This window comes from Eublepharis macularius, chromosome 2 (genome assembly GCF_028583425.1).
Source record: "Eublepharis macularius isolate TG4126 chromosome 2, MPM_Emac_v1.0, whole genome shotgun sequence".
In the NCBI taxonomy this organism is placed as follows: Eukaryota; Metazoa; Chordata; class Lepidosauria; order Squamata; family Eublepharidae; genus Eublepharis; species Eublepharis macularius.
This window is the reverse complement of record NC_072791.1, coordinates 164943837-164966224: the sequence shown is the minus strand read 5'-3', so window position 1 is coordinate 164966224 and position 22388 is coordinate 164943837. Positions and strand designations below refer to the sequence as shown.

Below are 22388 nucleotides of genomic sequence, written 5' to 3'. Positions count from 1 at the left end.
GTCGCCAATGACGACATCACGCTCATTTTTTTTCATTTTTTCATCCGATTTCCACTATAGTGGTTTTTTTGCTAAATTGCTATGGCGAGGCCACACCCCTATGATGCCTGTGATTGGTTAATATTATTCTATGCCTTCTTCTTTGAAATCCATTGGACCATTATTCTGGCGGGCTAATTTGAACTGATATTTAAGGTGCGGGTGATCCAAACTCTCCAAACGGGCAGACTAATTATTTGACACTTGAATGTAATGTTAGAATGACGGATTTCTGCTATAACGGTAATTTCAACAGAAAAAAAATTTTTTTAACAGCCACCGATATTTCCAACTGTTCGGCATCCTAAAAATGACACGGAAATGGAAATGACGCCACCCCTTGATGTCTCCGCGGGGATTTTGGAGCACCCCCATTAAGATTTATGGCCAGGATTGTGCAATAATGCTGGGAAAGTCCCCTTTTTTATATATAAAAAAGGGAAAGGGTGGGTAGGCAGGCATGCTGCAGAGAGAGTGGGAAAGCTTGATAATTGCAAGGCAAAGAGGGATGCTGTTCCAGAAAGGCTGCAAACATGGAAGTGGGGTGGTTTGAAGGGGGCGGTCTCCTTGTGAAACGCTTCTATTTGTCCACATTCACGGTGAGAACTGCACAAGAGAAGCGTTTGAACGCATGACAAATTTGTCTGAGGCGCAACGCAAAAGACACGAGAGAATGGCGGGATTGAGGTAAGAGAATGTGAACAGCCCTCTGAGAAGCAAATAATGGGAGGGAAAAAAGCGGAAAACTTGAGATGTGTGGATTCGGCCTGTGTTTCGTTTCCAGAAACTAGGGAAAATATTATGCTGTTGCACTTCTATCTATTAGGTAAGAGTATAATAGAAACAGAGACTGATCACCATCACAGTTACCCAGAGTCCCTCACTCTTTTTTCTCTGTTATTTGTTCTAAAAACAGTGGATGGCTGAGAAAGCAGAGTTGCTCAAGGTGCAGGAATCCATTTTGGGATTCCCGTTCCTCCCCTAAACTCTTTCTGAGATTCTGGGGTCTCAGGTATCTGCCACTACTCAAAGATTTGCTCCCCCCAAATAATCTTAGTGCCTTGAGTCACCAAGAATGGAGATGCATAGAATTTACCCAAGTACCCAGACAGGTAGGTAAGAAATCAGTGCAGTCCAAAAACACCCTTTAAGGAAAAGGCTTTTATTTAACTAGAATGTATTCTATAGAAGAGGTCCCCAACATGGTGCCTAAAAGCACAATTGTGCCTGCTGAAACCTTTTCTGGTGCCCACCAAGTGTTTTTATTTATTTATTTATTGTGAACATTTTTATTAGTTTTCTCATAAAAGTAGAAATAGGAAAAGGAGGAATGGGAGAGGAAAAGGTACAAGAAGTCTTATAGTCTGCTTGCATCAGCATTCTACTTATCTACAGATCATACTTTTCATACTACAAATCATTCGACTGTGATTGTTAATAACAAATTACAATAGTGCCTTCATATATTTACTACATTCAGGTCTTTATATTTGTTTTTAATCCAACTATAGAAGGGGGTCCATGGGGCAGCAAAGTCTTCTTCCATTTGTCCTTTCATTAATGAAGTCAGTTTTTCCATTTCTGCATTTTCCATTATCTTCGCTATTAATTCATCTTGCGGGGGTATTATTTGATGTTTCCAATAATACGCTAATAAAATTCTGGCTGCTGTTACTACATGTACTATGAAGTATTTTTGGTCTTTGTTCAGTTCATCTGGTACACAGTTTAACAAAAATATCTCTGGTTTAAAAGGAATTGGAGCCTGTAAAATTGTTTGTATGTACCATTGTCCAAAATTTATATATCTCTTTGCAACATGTAATAGAATGTTCTTGTTCCACATTTGTTCCACATTTCCAGCAGTTATTTGACATATTTTTATACATTTTGGCAAGTCTGTCTGGAGTTAAATACCATCTATAAAACATCTTGTATAAATTTTCTTTAAATGCAACTTACTTAGTTATTTTAACATTCACTTTCCATATCTTGTTCCATTGTACTGGATCAATACTATATCCTAAATTTTGTGACCATTTAGTCTTGTATTCTTCCACCTCCTCATTTTTCGTCTTCATTTGCATTAAAAATACATACTTTTTAAAATCCATTTTTCATCAGAATCACACAGCAGTTTTTCAAAAGCATTTTGTTCTAGGTAAAAACCTCCCAATTTTTTATCTTTATTATATCTATATTCGATCTGAACCCTTGACCACCAATCTAAGTTAATACCTTTTCTCTGTAATTCCTCTTTTGTTTTTAATACTCCTTTATCATCCAAAAGGTCTTTATATCTAACAATTCTGTCTAGAGAGAATATGTTTGGCTGTGAAAACGCTTTCAGTGGTGAGACCCATTGTGGAGTCTTAGAATATATTGACGATACCGTTCTTTCCCATGTTGTTATAAGAGATTTTCTTATCAGTTGATTTTTAAAATATTTATGGCCAGTTGTTTTTCCATACCATACAAATGCATGCCATCCTAGCTGTAAATCATGTCCTTCTGGCGGAAAAAGTCTTTGATTTTCTAATAGAATCTATTCTCTCATTCAGACTAAGCAAAACACTTTGTGATAAATTTCCCAATTCGGTGAGGCAAAACCGGCGTTTTCTTTCAAATTTTGGAGTGTTTTCAGTTTGATTCTTGGCTTTTCCCTTTGCCAAATAAATTTGGATACTGATTTGTTTAGTTCTTCAAAGAAGGATTTATTGATGCTGATGGGAATGGTTTGGTATAGAAATGTAATATGTGGTAGTATATTCATTTTAATGGTTGCAATCCTTCCCATCAGCGAGAGATGTAAGCCTCTCCATCTCTCCAAATCATTCTTGATCTCTTGAAGCGATTTCATATAGTTGTCTTTCATTAACGAGCTACATTTCGAGGTTAAGTATGCACCTACGTATTTTACTTTCTTGTCTAATTGAAATCCTGTCAGTCTAATTAATTCCATTTTTGGGGTGTTGTTATATTTTTCGTTATCGCTTTTGTTTTCTGGTAGTTTCAAAGTCAAAAGAGTTTATTGTCTATAGCCATAGGCCATCACAATTCACCAAACATTGACTAATAAACAATTAAAGTTTTCTGGTAGTTAATCTTCATTCCAGCCATCGAGCCATATTCCTTGATATGATGCATTAATTGCTCTATTGAGTCCAAAGGTCCCTCTAACATAAATAACAGGTTGTCCACAAATGCTTGTAGTTTATATTTATGTCCTTTAACAGATGTTCCTTTAATTGCAGGATCCTTCCTTACAGTTCTCATCAATATTTCCAGCATCAGAATGAATATTAGTGGTGAAAGGGGACAACCCTGTCTTGTTCCTTTTTCAATCCATATCACTTCTGTCAAGTCAGTTATCAATGATGACTTTTTTTTTTGCTTTCTGCTTCTTATAAATGGCTTCAATAGCTTTTATGAATCCCATTCCAAATTCCATCTCTTTCATCTGCTCAATAAAGAATTCCCAATTAACACTGTCAAAGGCTTTTTCAGCATCCAGGAACACCATGGCCATCTGCTTCTCAGGATGTGTTTCACAATATTCTAGTAAGGTTAAGGCAACTCTAATATTATTTCTCAGTTGTCTTTTGGGGAGAAATCCTCTGATCTTGATGTATTATATCAGGTAGTACTTTTTTCAGTCTTGTAGCTAATACTGTAACAAATATTTTATAATCACAGTTAAGTAGAGAGATAGGTCGGTAGTTCTTAATTTCCTTCATATCTGTTCCTTCTTTATGTATTAATGAAATCGTCGCCTCCATTCAGGCAGAGATATTCCTTCTAGTGCTATGGTAATCATATTTTTATAAGGTAAAAGAATAACATCTTCTAGTGCTTTATAGTATTCTGCTGGACGTCCATCTGGTCCAGGACTTTTCCCATTATTTTGTTTCTGTATGGCCGCTACTATTTCCATCACCGTGACTGGATCATTCAGACATTTCCTTTTTTCCTCTGATAGCTTAAGTAGCTCTTGTTTTTGTAGGTACTGTTTTTGATTTTCTACTGGTATTTCAACTTTGCCATATAATTGTTTATAAAAGGCTTCCACAATTTTCTTTAGTTCATCCTTTTGCATCTTTTCTCTCCTTGCATCATCATACAGGCAGTGAATGAGTCTCCTTTCTTTTTCCTTTCTAAGTTTGTAGGCTAGTCATCTCCCTGATTTATTTGCATGTTCGAAGTAGATTTGTTTAGCATATTTAATATTTTGTGCGACTTCCTCCGTCAATAACAGATTTATTTGGTTCTGTACAGCCTTAATGTTGCATTTTAAATTTGCATTTGAAGGGTCTCTTTTTAAATCTTTTTCATTCTTATCCAAGATTTACATTATCTCTTTATATCGTTGTTGCTTCTCTCGTCTTCGCTTGGCTGCATATCTTATTGCCAGTCCTCTGAAATATGCTTTACTTGCATCCCAAACAATATGCATGTGTGTTTCAGGGTTTATATTTTGCTGGAAGTAATGTTTCATTTCTTCCTTGACATCCTGCAAAAAATTTTTATTCTTCAATAGCTGTACATTCAATCTCTGGTTCTTTGGTACATCTGCTCTTTTCAGCAATAAGGGGTTGTGGTCCGCGTATGTCCTGGGAAGTATATCAGCATCTTTGACTTCCTGCAGAAGGCTTGGTGAGATCCAACACATATCTATTCTGTACCAAGACTTATGACAATCCTAATAGAATGTATAATCTCTTCCTGTTGGGTTTCTTATTCTCCAAGCATCAGTTTATATTCTTCTACCAGTCTGAGAAAAGATCTTGGAAGTAGCCCTTTTGAAAAGACCTTGGAAGTAGCCCTTTTGAAACCAGAATAAGTACCTATCTCCCTCTTTCTTGGTTTGCATTTTCCAAACAAATTGACTTTTTTTAAAAAATAAGTATTTTATATAAAGGAAAAAACTAACAAAAAAGACAACAACACAGAGAATAACAAAGCAAAGAATGACAATTAACAAACCATAAGATATAACAAAACAGAACAACAATAACAAAAACTATACAAGCTAAAAAGAGGCTGCCGATTTTCTCTGTGACAAATGTAATTGTCAAATTTTCTCATACACTTTGTTACAAAGAAAAGCTCTCTTTTTTCTATAATGTCCAAATTCCTTATTCTGCAAACCCAGAGATCATCAAATCGTTATTATCTATTTCATACAAAAACTCTATAAGGGATTTCCAGTCAACAATAAACAAACTTATTGTCTTTTTTCTTTTCAAAATCCCATGATTTCTTTTCTCTTTTCAAAGTCCCACGATTTCTTTCCAGTTGAGTGTCAATCAATCCCAAAAGAAAGACTCTGGTTTCAATTGTATATTAAACTTTAAAATCTTCTGGTATCCAAAATCTTTTTGCTTTCTTACATGTCCACTATATAGGGCAAAATGTTCCTTCATGTTGTTTGCATTTCCAGCATATTGCCCAGTTTCATTTGTACATTTTGGCCAGTTTCCCAGGAGTCATATAGCAATGATACATCATCTTATAAAAATTCTCTTTAAGATTAGAGCTAAATGTAAATTTCAACCCTTTTGATTACAAGTTTTCCCATTGTTCCATTAATATGTCATATCCAAAATTTCAGCCCACTTAATCATAGGTTTTTTTCCCCTTGTTCTTCCTCTGTCTCAAATTTCTATAAAAGTTTATACATTTTGGCAATAACATGTTCATCATTTGTACATAATTCTGTCTCAAATTCAGTCTTGGACTGCTCAAAATCATAATGCCTTCTATTTTAAACCTTTCCAAAATTTGCAAGTAAGAGAACCATTGGCAATTATATCTCTCTGTTATCAAATCTTCTCTTAATTTTATTTTATATTCACCCTTTTGAAAATTCTAACATGCCCTTGTATGTTAACCATTTATGCAAACTTGACATTTCCCTCCTGAAGTCAGCTTCTTGTGGCGAGAGCCACAAAGGTATTTTTGGACAGATCTTAAGTTTATATTTATTCTACAGTCTCAAAATGGCACATTTAACATAGTGGTTATTAAATTCTGCATTAACCTTTTGTCATACCACAGGTACCCATGCCATCCAATCTCAATCATGTCCTTCTAAATCCAATAATCTTCTATTTCTTAATAAGACCCATTCCTTCATCCATACAAAACAATAGGCAGCAAAGTATAATTTCAAACTGGGTAAACCCAATCCTCCTCTTTCCTTTGCATCCTGCAATATCTTATATTTAACTTGTTTTTTTTTCTCTTGGCATATAAATCTAGATATATCTTTCTGCCATGGTTTAAATGGTGCCTCCACTGTCAAAACTGGGATTGTCTGAAATAAAAATAACATTCTAAGTCCACCTAGAACAAATAGACTGTTTTTAACTCTTTCCTTCCTAGCTGAGAGGATCTTTGTGGTACCTATCTTTACTGGGGGGGGGGGCCTCTCCAAATCCTGGAAAAGCTGCACAACCCAATCACACAATGGTTTGCACCACTGATCTTTAGATCTTTCAGTTGGTGATAATAAAAGCTATCCTTTCCCCACCTCTGACAAGATCTCCAAATGGTTCCTGTTCTTCTTGACATTTATCTCCATAAGTACATGAAAATTTTATGGCAGTGTTCAGAACTCACTTTGTTCACAGTCAAATGAATTCAACTTCCTGTTATCTCTAAATTCTCAGGTGTTAATAAGAAAGGGAATAGTTTTGTTTCTGCTGCAAGCTCATCATGCTTGTGTGATTTGACAACCACAGTAAACAATATGCAGAATTTTCTGTGAAAATCATAAGACGCTTCAGCAGACTTCAAGTTAGGTTACCCAATTTTTAGAAAGAGTAGGATGGCGAAACCATACTAATATCCTATGTTAATAGCAAAGTTACTTCCCTGTATACTAGACACAATTCAGAGTGTTACTGCTAGCCACTGAAGGCCTAAACACTTTGAAACAGATTATAAATACTCCTTATTGAAGGCATCAAGGATAAAACAGTGGTTGGCAACTGCACACAAAAGGAATCTTGCTGTCTTCACCCCTTCCAACCTTCTGCCTGGAACAGGATGACTGAGCATGACAAACCAGCATAGTCAGACATGTGTGAAGCAACACTTAGCATTACAGAGCAGTTGAAAATGTTAATTAAAAAAATAACCTCTTAAATCTTAAAATCAAACACTGAAAACATAAAAGGAACCTTTTTCAGTTGACAGCTAATTAAAAGTGAAAAAGTGACCTGCAAACTAAATTAGATTTAAGCAGTTATCATTAGGTTTGACTTTATAATTTAGTACAGTGGTCAAAAAACTATTGGTGCACAGCATGGCTAAAACATTTTAATATTCCACTGCTTAAATTGATATAAAATAATTTTGAAACTTTTTTTCTTCACAGAACAAATAAACGAATCTCTTTCTTACCATTTCCTTGTTGTTTGGTCTGTCACAGGTATACATCTCAGACCAGCTCCTAACACCATGAGGGATGACGTTAATAACACAGTTACTCTCAGGCCTAAATGAAACAGAAGGGCAATTCCATTACAATAAAAAGTAGACATTGCAGAAAAGAAACATGGAACATAAAACTTAATTATTGCCAAACACAAACAATTCTTTTTGATAAAGGATATCTAGCAGGAGAGATATTAACCAAATTCTTTTCAGTTTCAGCACTCATCTATATGTGCTTAAAAGAAAAAGAAGGGCGATATGCTGAACTGAAGCTTTACTGTACATGAAAAGTACCAGATTATGCTACGTACACAAGCAGACTTCCCCACTCATTATGATAGAGAAGGCAGATTCATGTAGATAGTCCTCAAGCACAGAGAGTAGTTTCATATACTGAAACCAGAAGTCAGGGTTCGGGAAAGAAGAAAGCTCTGTGTGCACTGTGGACACACAGGGAAGAAGTAAGGGAGACCCTGTAGGCAGCAAGCTAGTAGTAGCTGAATTACATGGGGGTGAATTTGTTCTTATTTTCCTGTAGGTACAAATAGAGTAGGCAGGTCCAGAGATGCAAGCCCTTGGGTGTGAGCTAAAAGGCTCTTTGCTGAGAGCTCAACAGTCTAGTGCCTATGTATAAGGAAGTGTCACCAAATAAGAATAGCCCCAAATAGATTTGTGCTCTGATTTTATTATACTTGCTGAAATCAGTTGGATTTGGTTTTCATTTTGTGAGCTGCTTTGTGTTTCTGCAGGGAGAAAGGCAGAAGACAAATGCAATAAATATCTACAAGAAATCAAGGAACAATCATATTTGTATTAAATCTAGGTACTCAAAATTTGAGTATTAGCCTCTCTCAGAGAGACAAATGGGTGTATTTTGCTTTCTTTTCTGAAACAGTTAAAGCTATGATTTGCTTTAAAGTGATGTTCTTAATTTAATAACAAAAAATGATTTCTTCATTGGAAGGATTTGCAAAGGAGTAGAAACAATTGCTTTATATCAGTCCAATTGCCAGGTGCTGTGCATAGCATTTAAAAAATATTACTGCGCCATTCAATGAATTCTTACGCATTCCTGACAAACTGCTTCTGAGAAAGTAGAAGCAGGTAGATACAGAACATTCAATCTTCTATAATTTCATTTCAATAAATATACTTACAGACTCTTAACATGCTACTTTTGTTGATCCAGAAAGCAAATACACATAGCTCCCTCAACAACAACAAGTCTTTTGCGAGAAAAACAAGATAGGGAGAGGCCACAGCTCAGTGGGAGAGCACTGCATGCAGAAGGTTTCAGAAACAACCTCCAGTTAAAAGGACTGAGTAGTTGGTGATATGAAAGACCTCTACCCAAGATCCTGAACAGTCACTGACAGTCAGAACAGACAATTCTGACCTTGGTCTGACTCAATATAAGGCAGCTTCATAAGTTCAACATTAGGCTAGAGAAGAACAGCCAGCAAAACTGATCTTGTTGGTACAAGAAACCATACAATCATCCTTGAGGGAGTGAAATGATGTCTCCCCTTAAAGAACTAGTCCTTAGAACTACTCCTAAAGAAACTCTCAATAGAAAACCTCATACTGAGCCTCTGAAGGCAGCAAGACTCTACAAGGAGAAGCTGCCTCCCCCTGCACTACTTACGCAGCTATCATCTGATAAGGAGCGTAGGGGCTTGCCTCCACAGTCATACTGGCTTGTGTGATGTTCAAAGACCCTGTACCAGTTTAATCTCTCAAGCCAGGTGTTTTGGCTGGTTGTTCAGGTAAGCCAGAATACACATCAAAGAGCCTCCTAGATCAGGATGAACTTATTTGACCATTTTTCCAGGCCTAGCTCTTTCAGTGTAAGCCATTAGGTTTCCACGCTACATATTATAAAACTGCTTTGGGGGGGGGCACTGATGGTTTTTACAACCTTTTGTATCTTGTTAATATGCACGTATACCTAGAAAATTATATTTAAAGAATAATGTCATACAAGTCAAGAACTGCCATGAAGAGAAAAATCATTTTTAAAATGTCAAGCAGGTAGCTTGATTAAAGCCATAATACAGAAAGGTCAGAGTTAGTTCCCAAGGCCAAAAAGAGATGCTGTATCAGTCACACTCTCTAATGAGTGGCTTATCAGGACTGCAGTCATACAGCAGAAATTCAAAACCAGTTGAATTTTTAATGCAGCGCATGTCATCACCGGAGTGCCTAGAAGAGCACACATCACACCGGTATTGTGCCAGCTGCACTGGTTGCCAGTAGAGTACTGAATCAAATTCAAGGTTTTGGTATTAACCTATAAAGCCCTGTGTGGACTGGGACCTGCGTATTTTTGGGACCGCCTCTCCCCATATGTGGCCCAGAGGATGCTTCGATCTAGTGATAAACAGCTACTAATGATCCCTGGCCCCAGGGAGGCCCACCTAGCGTCGACCAGAGCCAGGGCCTTTTTGGTCCTGGCTCCAACCTTGTGGAACGCTCTGTCTAAGGAGACCAGGGCCCAGATGGATTTGCTATCATTCCACTGAGCCACTGAGATGACCCAGTTTGTAGAAAGGAGCCTTATGAGAAATCCAGCCGCACCTGTAGGAGAAACTCCCTTTACAGGCTACAGTGAGGCTGGATCTACTGTGAAATTAACTTGTCTACAATTTTGCCGGCTAGTTAACCAGTTGCCTGATAGGCTTTGATGAGTCTTGGAACCTTTTTGGCTGATCCTTGGACTGCCTTCCAAACTTGCTTTTGGATTGTGTTACCTGACCCTAGATGATGATTTTGGACCTGCCTTTAGATTACATTACCAGACCTTGGACTGTGACATGAAAACCAAAGCTGTAGGAAACCCTGTAAGTTGCTATGTAAGTTTTGAAGAAAATGTCTAGTATTTATAAGCATGAAAAGACTTGAAGCCTGGCACTACTTTCAACTGACTTGTTAAATATTGTTAACTGCCTGCCTATTAGGTGATCATGAGGAAATAAAGCTAAGTATGCCAATGTATACTTAGCGAGGGTTTTTAGGATTTTCATTTGAGTGTAATTTGTTAGTGAGGACAGTGGTTGCCCATGAACCTTGCAACAGCCAGGTTAGGCCTAGCAGCTTCTCCTAGCCATCTGCTGTGACTGTTGGCATCTCTGAAATAAATGGACTGCTGCCTACTTGGCATATCTGCCTTTAAAAGGTACTTCTTTTTAAATAGTTGGTACCTTTGTTTTTATTTCACTTTTTAATGCTGAAACTGAAGGCTGACCTTGGCGCTCCAAAATGAAAGTAAAAGAAAAGAACACTTCTGTGATCATTCACATTTATACAAACAATGGACCTCTTCTCTTGCAACATCTTCTGTACTTTGCACTATCTTCTGCAGGATCTCACCCACCCCAAAAAATCAACCCCAAAACGATGCAGTTCTTGGGAACTGCATAGAAGTTAGTGTTGCTATTTTGGATCCTATCTATAGTTTCACAACAGTTAATTAATCTGTTTGTGTAATTAGCAAAAGTAGCCAGTTTATTTACAGTATCTTCTTTGGTTGATCTAATAAAATTAAAGCTTTAGAAATACTTGACCTATCAATTACTCTAATTATGATATACGATGTTCTATCTATAGACCTTTTGCATCTGTGTAGTTTAAAAAAGATATTACTTCTATAGAGGCTACTTTTAAAGAAATAAAGGAACTAAAGCATTTTAATCAAAAAGAACCCTTTTTATAGGACTTCTAATTTCAGTTCTTATGGTGATAGTGAATGGAAAAACAAAACTTTCCCACTGAAGATAAAACTACTGCTATTCCACAGGGCATGACACATATGTGATGTAATGAACACATAAGGTATTTGTTGGCTGAAGTAATAAACACCAACAGCATAACACACTTTAGGAATATTGATCTTCTTCCTTCCTTCCTATCTTAATGACATTTAAAAAAAATGACACAACACAGAGTTGAATAAACTTCAGATCACACGGGTTATTACTCATTCTGTTATTTTAAGTAACAAAAACAAGAGGCATTCCACCACTCCTTACAAATGGCATGTAGCCCATGGTGTGATTTCAGCTGAGTATTAATAAACAACCACCAAAATCTAAACAGGATTATGCATAGCCAAGCAGAATGACAAGACATATGACTAAATTATGAAAACAGCATCTGATCCTTCACATAATCTACACTTGAAACATTTCTGAATCAGTTCTACATTCTGAAACCCCGAACCTCTTAAGTTATAGAAGGATGTTGTAGAAAAGGTACATGGAAGAAACCTGCAGCTGCCTGGTTCTTACTCAAATACAATTTTAAATCCACACGGCCCTAGAACATGTCGTGACTAGGGCCATGCAAGGACTTGTTCCACTAGGCCTGTAAAATGGAGATGTTCTGCCAGGCCTGTGGTAGTGGTTAAGGGTTGGGCAGGTTATTTGGTTGGCCTCTCTGTTGTGGCCTTGGTTCACTGTTGAGACATCTGAAACCGGCCCCCTCTACCCTAGTGAATTCCTGATGAGGTGTATTAACATCACACATTGCCGCTTGGATTTGGTTTAATGTTTATATCTTATATTGTATTATTGATTTTATATTGTATTTTCTGTCATTGTAATATTATTAATGTTGTTACGGGCAGACGGGCTAGAAATGCAATAAATTTAATTCAATTCAATTAAAACATTCACTTCTATGTTCCATCTTGTAAATAAAGTTTATTTTTGTTTTGTTTAACTCTGGTTAATTTGAAGCTGTTGGCTTAGAGAAAATAACACACAAATAGACCTCAAACACTGGTCACATTAAATGGACAAAGTTTAAATAAATGATGGCAGCATATATAAGGGAAAGTAAACTCTAAGTTACTTTTCCCCAATAGTCCTGGGCTGTAGCTGAGTGAGAGGAAACAGAAGGAACAGGCTGGCTGCCTGGTGGAGCCTCTGAGAGAGGAGACCCTGTGTGTATTTGGGTCAGGACTCTCTGCCTGATAATAGAGGTTAGACAGGTGATGTGTGATGACTGCCCTTTACTGCATGGGAGGCCCCCAAACTTGTACAGGGTGGTTTAGGGAAGGTGGCAGGTGTGGAAAGGTCAGTCCACCATAACATGAAAATTCAGGTGCCCATACAGTGTGTGTGTGTGTATATTCAAAGGTTTTCCACGGTTTTCAAAATTCAGGAACATCATGCAGTCAAAATCATTGCTTTGTTTTGTTGTAAAGTGGCATACAAAAGCTCTAAAAGGCCCTTTTGGTTAGAGATGAATACTACAAAAAGAGAAATATGTTTTCTTCATGAAGATTACAACTGCACAGCACAGGTTAATCATAATATTTGGAATTTAGTGTATAAATGGTATAAGAAATAGAAAGTATCATTTGTCAGAGAAAGCATAGTGATTAAACTGGAGGGTTATTAATGATACACAAGAGATTAATCATGCAGTATAACTATGTGCCATAATCTTTTAAAAGGTATATGTATATAGTATATTGTGTAAAACCACTCAAATATATAATGGTCTTGAAAGAGGCTTGTGATACTAAGTAATAACTGAAGGCAAATTTATTGTATTTATAAATTGTCTCTCTGCCAAAATTATGCCTAATAACAACATGAAGAATTCAAAAACAAAAGCCATGTAATATCTTTTAATTAGGGCTAAACAAAATAATACAAAACAAGTGTGCAGACTTCCAAATTCTCCAGTACTCTTCATCAGACTAAAGCCTTAAATTTAAGACTTCAAATACCAATGGGGTTCAGTATTTTTCTTTATAGTTGCTGCCTCCCACAATGCACCACACTTCATAGGAATTAAAAAACTACACATTCTTCATTCACCAAGGCATCCACAATTAAGCTGATTAGGAAGTGAGACCTAAATATTGGATTCTGCTTTCAAAACATTCTGTTCCCAGTCTCTTCCATCATACATTTCTATGGTGATGATGTTTCATTTCTACTTATATATGTCTATGATAAATTTCTAGCATGTCAAGCCTGAAGGGTAATGAAACAGTTATGTATACAGTACATTCTGCTTTAAGCAGACAGTAGCATGGCTATAATTTATCAACACAACCCCAACATATTACAATTTAAAAATTGCCACATGATGCCTGTTGCCATACGGGAGATGTTTGTAATCTCTGTCCATATGAGTGAGGCTAGCATCACCCCCCTCACTATCATAATAGCTTGGAAATCCAGGAAAAAGAATGAATCCCAACAGCGGCACTTTTAAAAAGTGGTATTATTTGGATTTGGGTACCAGAACAGCATATATATTCAGTATTCCAAATATCTGGTTAAAAATATACTGGTATAGAATTCAATTTGGTTTTTTTTCTGGAATTTTGACTATATTTGGCTGCATTATTCCCTGGGAAGAAATCTCTCTACGGGGTTGCAGGGGCCATTTTTCAAGAAAACTACACCAAAATTGCAGGGAAGCTAGTCCTACCTGTCCGCTAAAGACTCCCCAAGTTTTTTAAGTGAATGGGACCAAATTCTACAGGCTGTCCCAACCACTCTCCATTGTTTCCTGTAGGGGAAGATATACAAGGCTTTCTCCAGGACACAGGAAGACTGAGCCCAACACACAACAGCAACCAATGACCAAAAGCATCCTAATGCAAACAGAACCAACAAGCCCAACAGAACCAACATCAAACCAGAGAATCCCAGCAAAGCCAAACCAAAAACAGGGAGTCTGTTACAAGCCCAACAGAATCAGTCATCCAAAGATACCAGGCAGAACCCAAGGCCAATGAAAGCCCAACAGAACCAACATCAAACCACAGAATCCCAGCATCCAACCTAGCAAGCCAGTAATACCAAGGCAGCAGTGAGACCTGGCAATGCCACACGGCAAGCAAGCAACACTGATGCAGATGCAGACGCACAGTAATGGTGCCACCCTCTGCCTTCCTCCTGTTGCCTGAGAAGCCTATGGGGGTGTTACAATCTTTAAAATGAGGTTCCTAGATTTTCCCAAATAAATCCTGATTATTCAGGAATATAAATACCCGAATATATCCGATAAACCAAAATAATACCAAATAGGCATTTTTCGGGTATATATTTGGCTTGGGAAATACAGACTCACACACCCCTAAATCCCAATGGAATGGGGTGCATCAAGTGACCTATCAGCAAAAGGAAGGCACTCCTCTCTTCCAACACTATAGCTCTGCAGACAGGAGGAACAAGTGAACACAGCTAAAATCTACATATCTTCCACTGATGGGTGGCTGGATCCAATCACTTTGATATAGTATTAACAAATTGATTTCCATCTTTTTCTTCTTCTTCTACTCCCCCTCCCACGTGGCTCTTGTACTAATCTGTAAACTCAAGGCAAAGTGTAGCAGTGGTTAGAATGGTGGACTAGGATCTGGGAGACCCAGGTTAAAATCTGTACTCAGTCATGGGAGCTTGTAGGATGACTCTGGGCCAGCCACTCTCTCTTAATCTACCTAACATGGTTGTTGAAAGGGTGAAACGGAGAAATGGAAAAAATGTTGTAATCAGGACTGTGCTTTGCTTTCCTATGTGTATAATGCCTGCCACCAGCACTTTGGAAACAAAACACTTGCTTTCTCTCTCTTTTTTTCAAAGCCTGAAACATGCCTGGGAGGGAGGGGAAAGGAGCCATTTAATCCTTTCCTGGCTTTTAAAGCCAGGAGGAATGTGCAGTAACATTACAATGTTGAAACGTTACGACAGTACAACCCTTCCTTGCTTTCGAAAAAAAAGAGAGAGTGTATACTCCAAAGGAGGAAGGGAAAAACCAGCCATTTAACCCTTTCTTGGCTTTTAAAGCCAGCAGGGAATAAGCAAACATAGGAAGCAGAACTGATATTGAAACGCTTTAAAGTCTCAGTGCGAAAAAGACCTCAGTTGATAGGAGGATGCTCCTCCCCTCAGCTGAAAAAAGCAGTGGGCATTTGAAAGCAGCAACACTTTTCTTGCCATGCAAATATTGCTGTTTTCAAGCTGGCAGCTTTTTTCAGCTGATGGGGGATCCCCCTCCCATCAGCTGAAAAGTGGCAGGTATTTAAAAGGGGGAACCTGGAAGCGCAAACCCCTATTCTGCAGACCTTCTGCTGTGCTGAAAATGATGTTTTCACAAACCAAACAAACCAGTTCGTGAACTGGGGCAAGTTTGTGAAAGTTCATGGTTCGTGAAATGTGATGAACCATGAACCGCATGGTTCGGATTTTTCACGGTTCATGCCCATCTCTATAGAGTAGGTAGGAACTGTTCAGCACATGGAAAAGTGAGAAGAGGAGCAGGCCCCCGCAGTCCTTCACTGCCCTCTACCTGCTGTGGGGGATGTACTGCACTGAGCCACTTGCCATCCACCTCTTCGCCAACATCTGCCATCTTCTGGCATCTTTTCAACCCCTTCCCACCTTCTCAGTCTCTTGGGCCAGCCCTGGATGGACTTGTGGGTCACCATATCAAAAAGGTTGGGAACCACTGAACTAGATGTCCCCAGGGCTCCTTCCAGCTCTAGGGTTCTACGACAAAATGCTAGAAAAACCAAGCCATAACAAGCTCCTATTCAACACTGGAGGAACGTGAGACATCACAGCTGAAAGCTTCTACAGTAATGACTGCCACACTACTGCCTCCAGCTGCAATGCCTTTCAGGACTACTGGCAACAGACTCATGCAAACCCATTAGTGTGTCCAGGATTTCTCTTCTTCCTCTAGTCTGGTCTAACTCCTAATGTTTTTTCTGGCGCTATTGCTGCGACCAGAATTTGCATTTTGACAATTAAAGTTCAAGTGAACACTGATTATAGTGAGGCATAATCTGTTGCTTCCCTCTTCCTTTTGTTTCACCTAGATACTTATCTTTATATGCCCAGATACCCCTTGCCCTTTCTTGCTATACCTTTGTCGCTCTGTTTTTTCACTTCCCCCTTTTGTTCGACCCTCTAGCCCACATCTTTCCTTTTCTTCTCTCTTCCTTTCATATAAATAAACAAATAAAATGATAGACCTTCATTCTCCCTCAATTATTGTCTCCACCCCACCTCTTTATTCTCCAATCTTTGTCTCACACCTCCTGACAGTAAGTACCTTATCTAGAGAATTAATAATATTCTGTGCCTTCTATTCCTTTTATATACAGAACCTACCATCAGTGCCTATATTAAATAGAACAGCAAATCTCTACTAATTATTATGAAGGGGGGTGGAGAGTCCAAGTTAATACATTCCAACAAAGTAATAAAAGGGTGATTTTTTTTCTTCCCATTACATAATAATAATATTGTAATAACATTTGATTTATATACTGCCCTTCAGGACAACTTAACACCCACTCAGAGCAGTTTACAGAGTATGTTATTATCCCCACAACAATCACCCTGTGAGGTGGGTGGGGCTGAGAGAGCTCTGAGTGGGGCTGAGAGAGCTCTGAAAGAACTGTGACTGACCCAAGGTCATCCAGCCAGATTCAAACAGAGGAGTGGGGGATCAAACCTGGTTCTCTAGATTAGAGTCCCGCTGCTCCTGACCACTACACCAAACTGGCTCATCAACATGCATGTTGACGGAATACTATTCTGTATTAATGTTTATGAATATGGAACAGTGAGCATTCTTTGAATTACGTAACAAGTGCAGGCTTGCAATCTTAAAGACTGGATAGCTTCCTTTCGTGCAAATCCTCTTGTTCTCACCAATATCACCCTTTCTTTCATTAATCAACTTCAGTTATGTCTCCTGAGTTGCAGAACTGATTTTTTTTTTGATTTATACATAACTTTGGATGTTACAGTTCTTATTAAAGTAAATAATGCCCTAGCTTTAAGTTTGCCATCATAATTTGTGTTTGTGGGTTTTAAAAGGCATATTGTTAGATACGAAGTTTGCCATCATAATTTGTGTTTGTGGGTTTTAAAAGGTATATTGTTAGATATGAAGTCTGACATTAGACCTCAATTCCTGGCCCCACCCCAATAATTAGAAGTGACCGCATTAAATTTTAAATTGTTCAAGCGGTTACTATTATTATGATGACAGATCCACCAACTCTTATCCTTTTGTAACTACTACGTTGCTACTATAGGCATTAAGCTTCAAGTCCTTTACTTTTTAAAGTACAGATAATTGCCAGTAGAATCTAAGGGGTTTTTTTACAGATACATTCTGGAGTGAATTTAATTTCTACTGTACAAATAATTGAAATACTTTCAACTTCACACAAAACTATATATACTACAGGTAGTGATTCTTGTGCAACAACAGGGGGCTTACAAGTCGAAAGAACCCCCATTTTCATTAAATGCTGGATAGTAAGATTGATAGGGCTGTGAATACAGCAGCAGCTAAACTGACCCAGTCAGTCACACTGATTTCTTGTGCTATCTATTTTTGGGGGTCAGGGACAGCTCCCAATGATTCTTGAGTTTCTCATCCAGCATCAATGTTAATAGCACTCATTTTGTCCCTGCTTCTGTGGTATCTAGAATGTAAAGGTAAGAGTTATTCTTTTTTAAAAGATTCCTGTTAAAATGCTTTTCTAAACTCAGCGGCCAGAGAGTTTCAGTGATGTGCAGTCAGAGCTTGTGCAAGAAACAAGCTAGGCTGGATTTAATGGTGCTCACACCCACACAGCTGTACATAGGATTACACTTTAAGGCTATGCACGATTATATGAAGCTACCTTATACCAACCATTTGTCTATCTTGTCCAGCACTCTCTCATGGGAACAGCAGTAGATTTCAAGGTCATAATCAGATATAATTCCCAGTCCTGTTGCTTGGGATCCTTTTACCTGGAAATGTCTGTGTCTAAACCCAAGGACCTTCTTTATACAAAGCTACAGTCACTCTCCTTATCTGGAAAAACTGTACCTGAAAAAATGGACTCTAGTCTTTGAACTCTAGCCAACAAAATGTGTCTGCCTTTAAAGTGCCTCAGAACATCTTGTTCTTGGAAAACTTGTTTCATTGTAAATTCTTTGGGGCAGTAAGCACTGTACCGGTATTTTTAACAACAAGCACAAATTGTATAACAAGTTCAAAAATTTACATTCCTATTTTTAAAAAATACAAATACAAATTAGCACAGTTATTATAAGGTCTGATTAGTCTAGAAAATATCTTATTGTTAAAAATAACATTGGGGTGGGACTGGTCTCTGGATTTGGCTAGTAGAAAACAACTGCTGATTACCAAGCTCAGCCGCAATTAGCAGACCCCTGGTTACAGGCACGCTTTTAAGTCGCTACTTTTCAGCTCTCAGCTAACAAAATACATTTACTACAGAGGCAAAAGGCAACTTCAACTAACAATACCCAGAGATAATTTCACACTACTGATTTTTCCTATAGGCTATGCTAAAAACATTTCACTTCACTTACTAAATATAAATTATATATTGCATTTTAATTAATTTGTAAAAGAAAATTTAGCATTTAAGTAACACTCTATTAAACTTTTAAAGTACATTATTAATGTATTAGAAGACTCTAGAAACATACAATTTTACATTTACAAGCACCGGAGTTACTCTGTTTTTCCACTAAATATCCCATAACCCTCTGGTATACAAATAATAACAGGAACCTGCAGCTTATAAAACATGCAGTAAGCTAAGCCTATTAAAAAAATTCATTCCTAAATCACAAATTACTGCAAGCATTGTAAATTTTTTTCATTATTCCAGAAACCAAATTCTGTTGCATGGATAATGTACAAAGCTAAGTAGTAGGAATCAATCAACTCAAATGCTAAACTCACAACAATTTTTATTGTTTTCAATAAAATCTGTATCTTTCAGTCTTTAATCTTTAATATTGTTTCAGTTGCAGAGAATACCAATACATTTTAAATTGCTTATTCAATCTGACATACTATGAATACGTCCAGTGATTCTAATGAAAATATGAGATCTCTTTTCAGAAGTAGCTAATGCCCCAGAGAAAGCAGGATGGTACGTTGGGTAATGCAATGAATTAAGCAATCAAGTGAAGCAGAACACCTATTTTTATCTTTACTGCTAATCTGGCCAAGTCAGTCCACTACTTTGTTTTTGTTTCTCTCTGTGGCCCTTGGCTAAAAAGCTTTCCTCACACTGTTCCCTCCCTCAAAACTTGCAACCACTTCTAAAATTTCTCTCTTCAGTACAAACTCATTATTTGTCTAATAAAAATCATTTTTAAAAATATTTTGAAACTTTTTTTAGTTTCAGCTTTAATAAGCTTCTTCTTGTAAACCTAATTTAAAATGAAATCTAAATTTAATGCAATTGGTTCTACAATTAAAAGCTCCCTTTCTTTGTAAGGAAAGCCTGTGGGGAAAGTAGTTTTATTAGTCGCCATACAGCATAACCATTTATGTAAATTTTTTATGGCTTAATTTGCAGTTCACCCCAAATATCATCCACTGATCCAACCAGGTGACATTATACAACTATTTTATGTCTGGGAGCTACCTGACCTCAGCAAATGGCTCAGTGGTACTCTGTAAAATATTAATGACTCTACCTACCAATCAAACACCATGAATATTTACCCTCCATCTCATGGATAATAATAATATGACCATCACCAGCCCTTACATATGATTAAGATTTTTTTTTTGTGGAGCAGGGCAGTAAAAAGGGTAAGGTGCAAACTAAAGCTGAAAACTCTAGAAAAAAGCAGCACAAGATGCTAGTTAACTCTCTAACCAGCACTTGTCATGTTCCTCCCAACCCAGCCAAAAGAAAGCTGGCTTCAGGTCATAAAAGAGTCCAATACAGGCCAATAATTGGACATTTTCTATTCAAATAAATCATGATTTAAATCTTCGATTTAAAACACCAAGGGAAAAGGCAAATTTAAATCATATAAATCAATCCACCCTGTCATGCCTAGGTGTAGTATGAGTATTCCCGCCCCCATTATTTCTTTGAAAGTGAAAACAAATCAGAAAATAACTAAGGGCTATCTTTGTCTCTCATTCAAGTCAGAAGGCCTTTTTCCAACTTCGTTTTAAAACGTCAGGTTTCTGGTTGGTTTTGAATCTGTTTTTAGTGTAAACCACTTTGAGCAATGAAGAAAAGTTTCACAGATAATATAAAAACAAATTCAGGAAGATGTCACCCTAGAATAATTGATCATGTGTATAATTTGAGGTGGATAGTCATTACAGTAGATGAGCAAGGTTTGAGTCCAGTAGCACCTTAAAGATCAACAAAGAGTTTCCAGGGTATAAACTTTTGAACCCTGCTGATCATGTGTATAGTGCTTCATTCTAGTTCACAAAACAGAAATTTGAAATCAGAGGTTGGACAGGGTTGGTTAATCCTGGATAAGAGAGAACTCAGTTAACATTAACTATGATTATCACCAGTGCAGAAGTAATGCTAAACCATGGCTACTGCTAAGAAGAAAAAGGAAGGAGAATTCACATGGGAAAGAAGAAGAGGGAGTACACAAATCCATGACGCATTTCTGTTTTTCTTAACCATTGTTTAAAAATTGGCAGCATTTAAATCAGGTACATGTCAACACAGGAAACGTTCTTGGTACTTGAGCTTCCAGTTTACCCTGTGTTAGCTTCGAGGCTGATATATACAACCCTTGCCTTCTATACCCACTTCATTCATTTACAGACATTTCTTACCTGAACACTACTTTCCAGAATTTAATGGAAAATCATGATAATAAAATAAAGTGGTAGCTTGAAGTAAGCATTCTATGTGTAACTGATTAATAAAGCTGTTCAACAAGTTTTCCAAAACCATATTTCTCCCTTTCAAAACACATTCTCTTTTGGGTTTGAGTCGGATTAACCTCAAACACTGCAAAACAAAATGGAATAAAATTCCTTTTATGACTGAAGAATATACAGGGACTACAAGCAGTCTTAGGATGCTGCAGCACTTCTTCATGGATATTTAAGTGTAATATACTGCATGTTTCTAATAATGAAAAACTGACTTGCTCAACAGCACTTCTGTGCAGTTTTTCAATTTCAAAAGTATACTTATTTTAATGTGATTTCTCTAAAGTTAGATTACAGACTGCAAACAAACTGAACATTCTTTATTACCAAATAACTAGTACCTGTAACTGCCTAATTTTAATTCCTGATAATGCTTTACCAAATAGCCTAATTTAAATTCCGTATAGGACCAAGTTAAGATTAATGGTCTCTGATTTAGTGAAATTAAGTGACAAAATTGTCTTTGTTCTCACTTCTGCTCATGTTAAAAATCTGGAAATTCCATGAATTTTAAGATGAAAAATTCTAAGATGTACCGGAATATTAATATAGGAAATGTTACATCTCCTGCTATCGTAAGTCAAATATAATTTCATTTCCTGGTTGATTTAGATAAAGTAAATCTTATTACAGTAGGGCTGTTATTTAGTACTGGTCCTTCCTAATACAGTCACACATTAACAGAGCCCATATTTGTATCTAATAGTTCCATTCCACTTTTGTATGATCTTCTTTTAAAGATACAGAGCATAAAATTTCTTTTCCATGGGCAGATGGGATCCAAGCAAGCATTCAGCTGTGTCCATTCCTTCCATGTTTGACCTCAGGTGGACATAACTAGCATACTATCACTGTGCCCTGAACACTAAGCAATTCCAAGTTAACATATTCCTGTAGTTTTAGCTTCTCCCCAGACCATGGGCCCAAAGGTCCTGCTCTGAAGATAGAAGTAGGCCATAAGAGGGCTATGTGTGTGTACATGCGGGTATACACACGCATGCAAATGGGTCAGAAACCTGGGATTATCAAGAATAGTAGGGTAAATTGCAGAACATTCAGCATTTATCTGGGGGCCAGCAAGGGAAGGATTTACTAGTATAAAGAATTTAATATTCTTGAGCCTTATTCATTAACATGATTTCATTATTTTACTTTCTTTCTGGATTTCCAATTGCACAACAAATTTA

At 37.3% G+C, this 22388-nt stretch overlaps 1 protein-coding gene across 1 annotated transcript in view; it reads right to left on the bottom strand.

Moving 5' to 3' along the window:
* Positions 1 to 22388, bottom strand: part of SLC49A4 (solute carrier family 49 member 4) — a 132502-nt gene that overhangs the window by 97175 nt on the left and 12939 nt on the right. The window contains exon 2 of the mRNA XM_054971282.1: positions 7447 to 7540. Coding sequence (XP_054827257.1) covers positions 7447 to 7540 — 94 coding nt within the window. The remainder of the gene's footprint in view (positions 1 to 7446; positions 7541 to 22388) is intronic.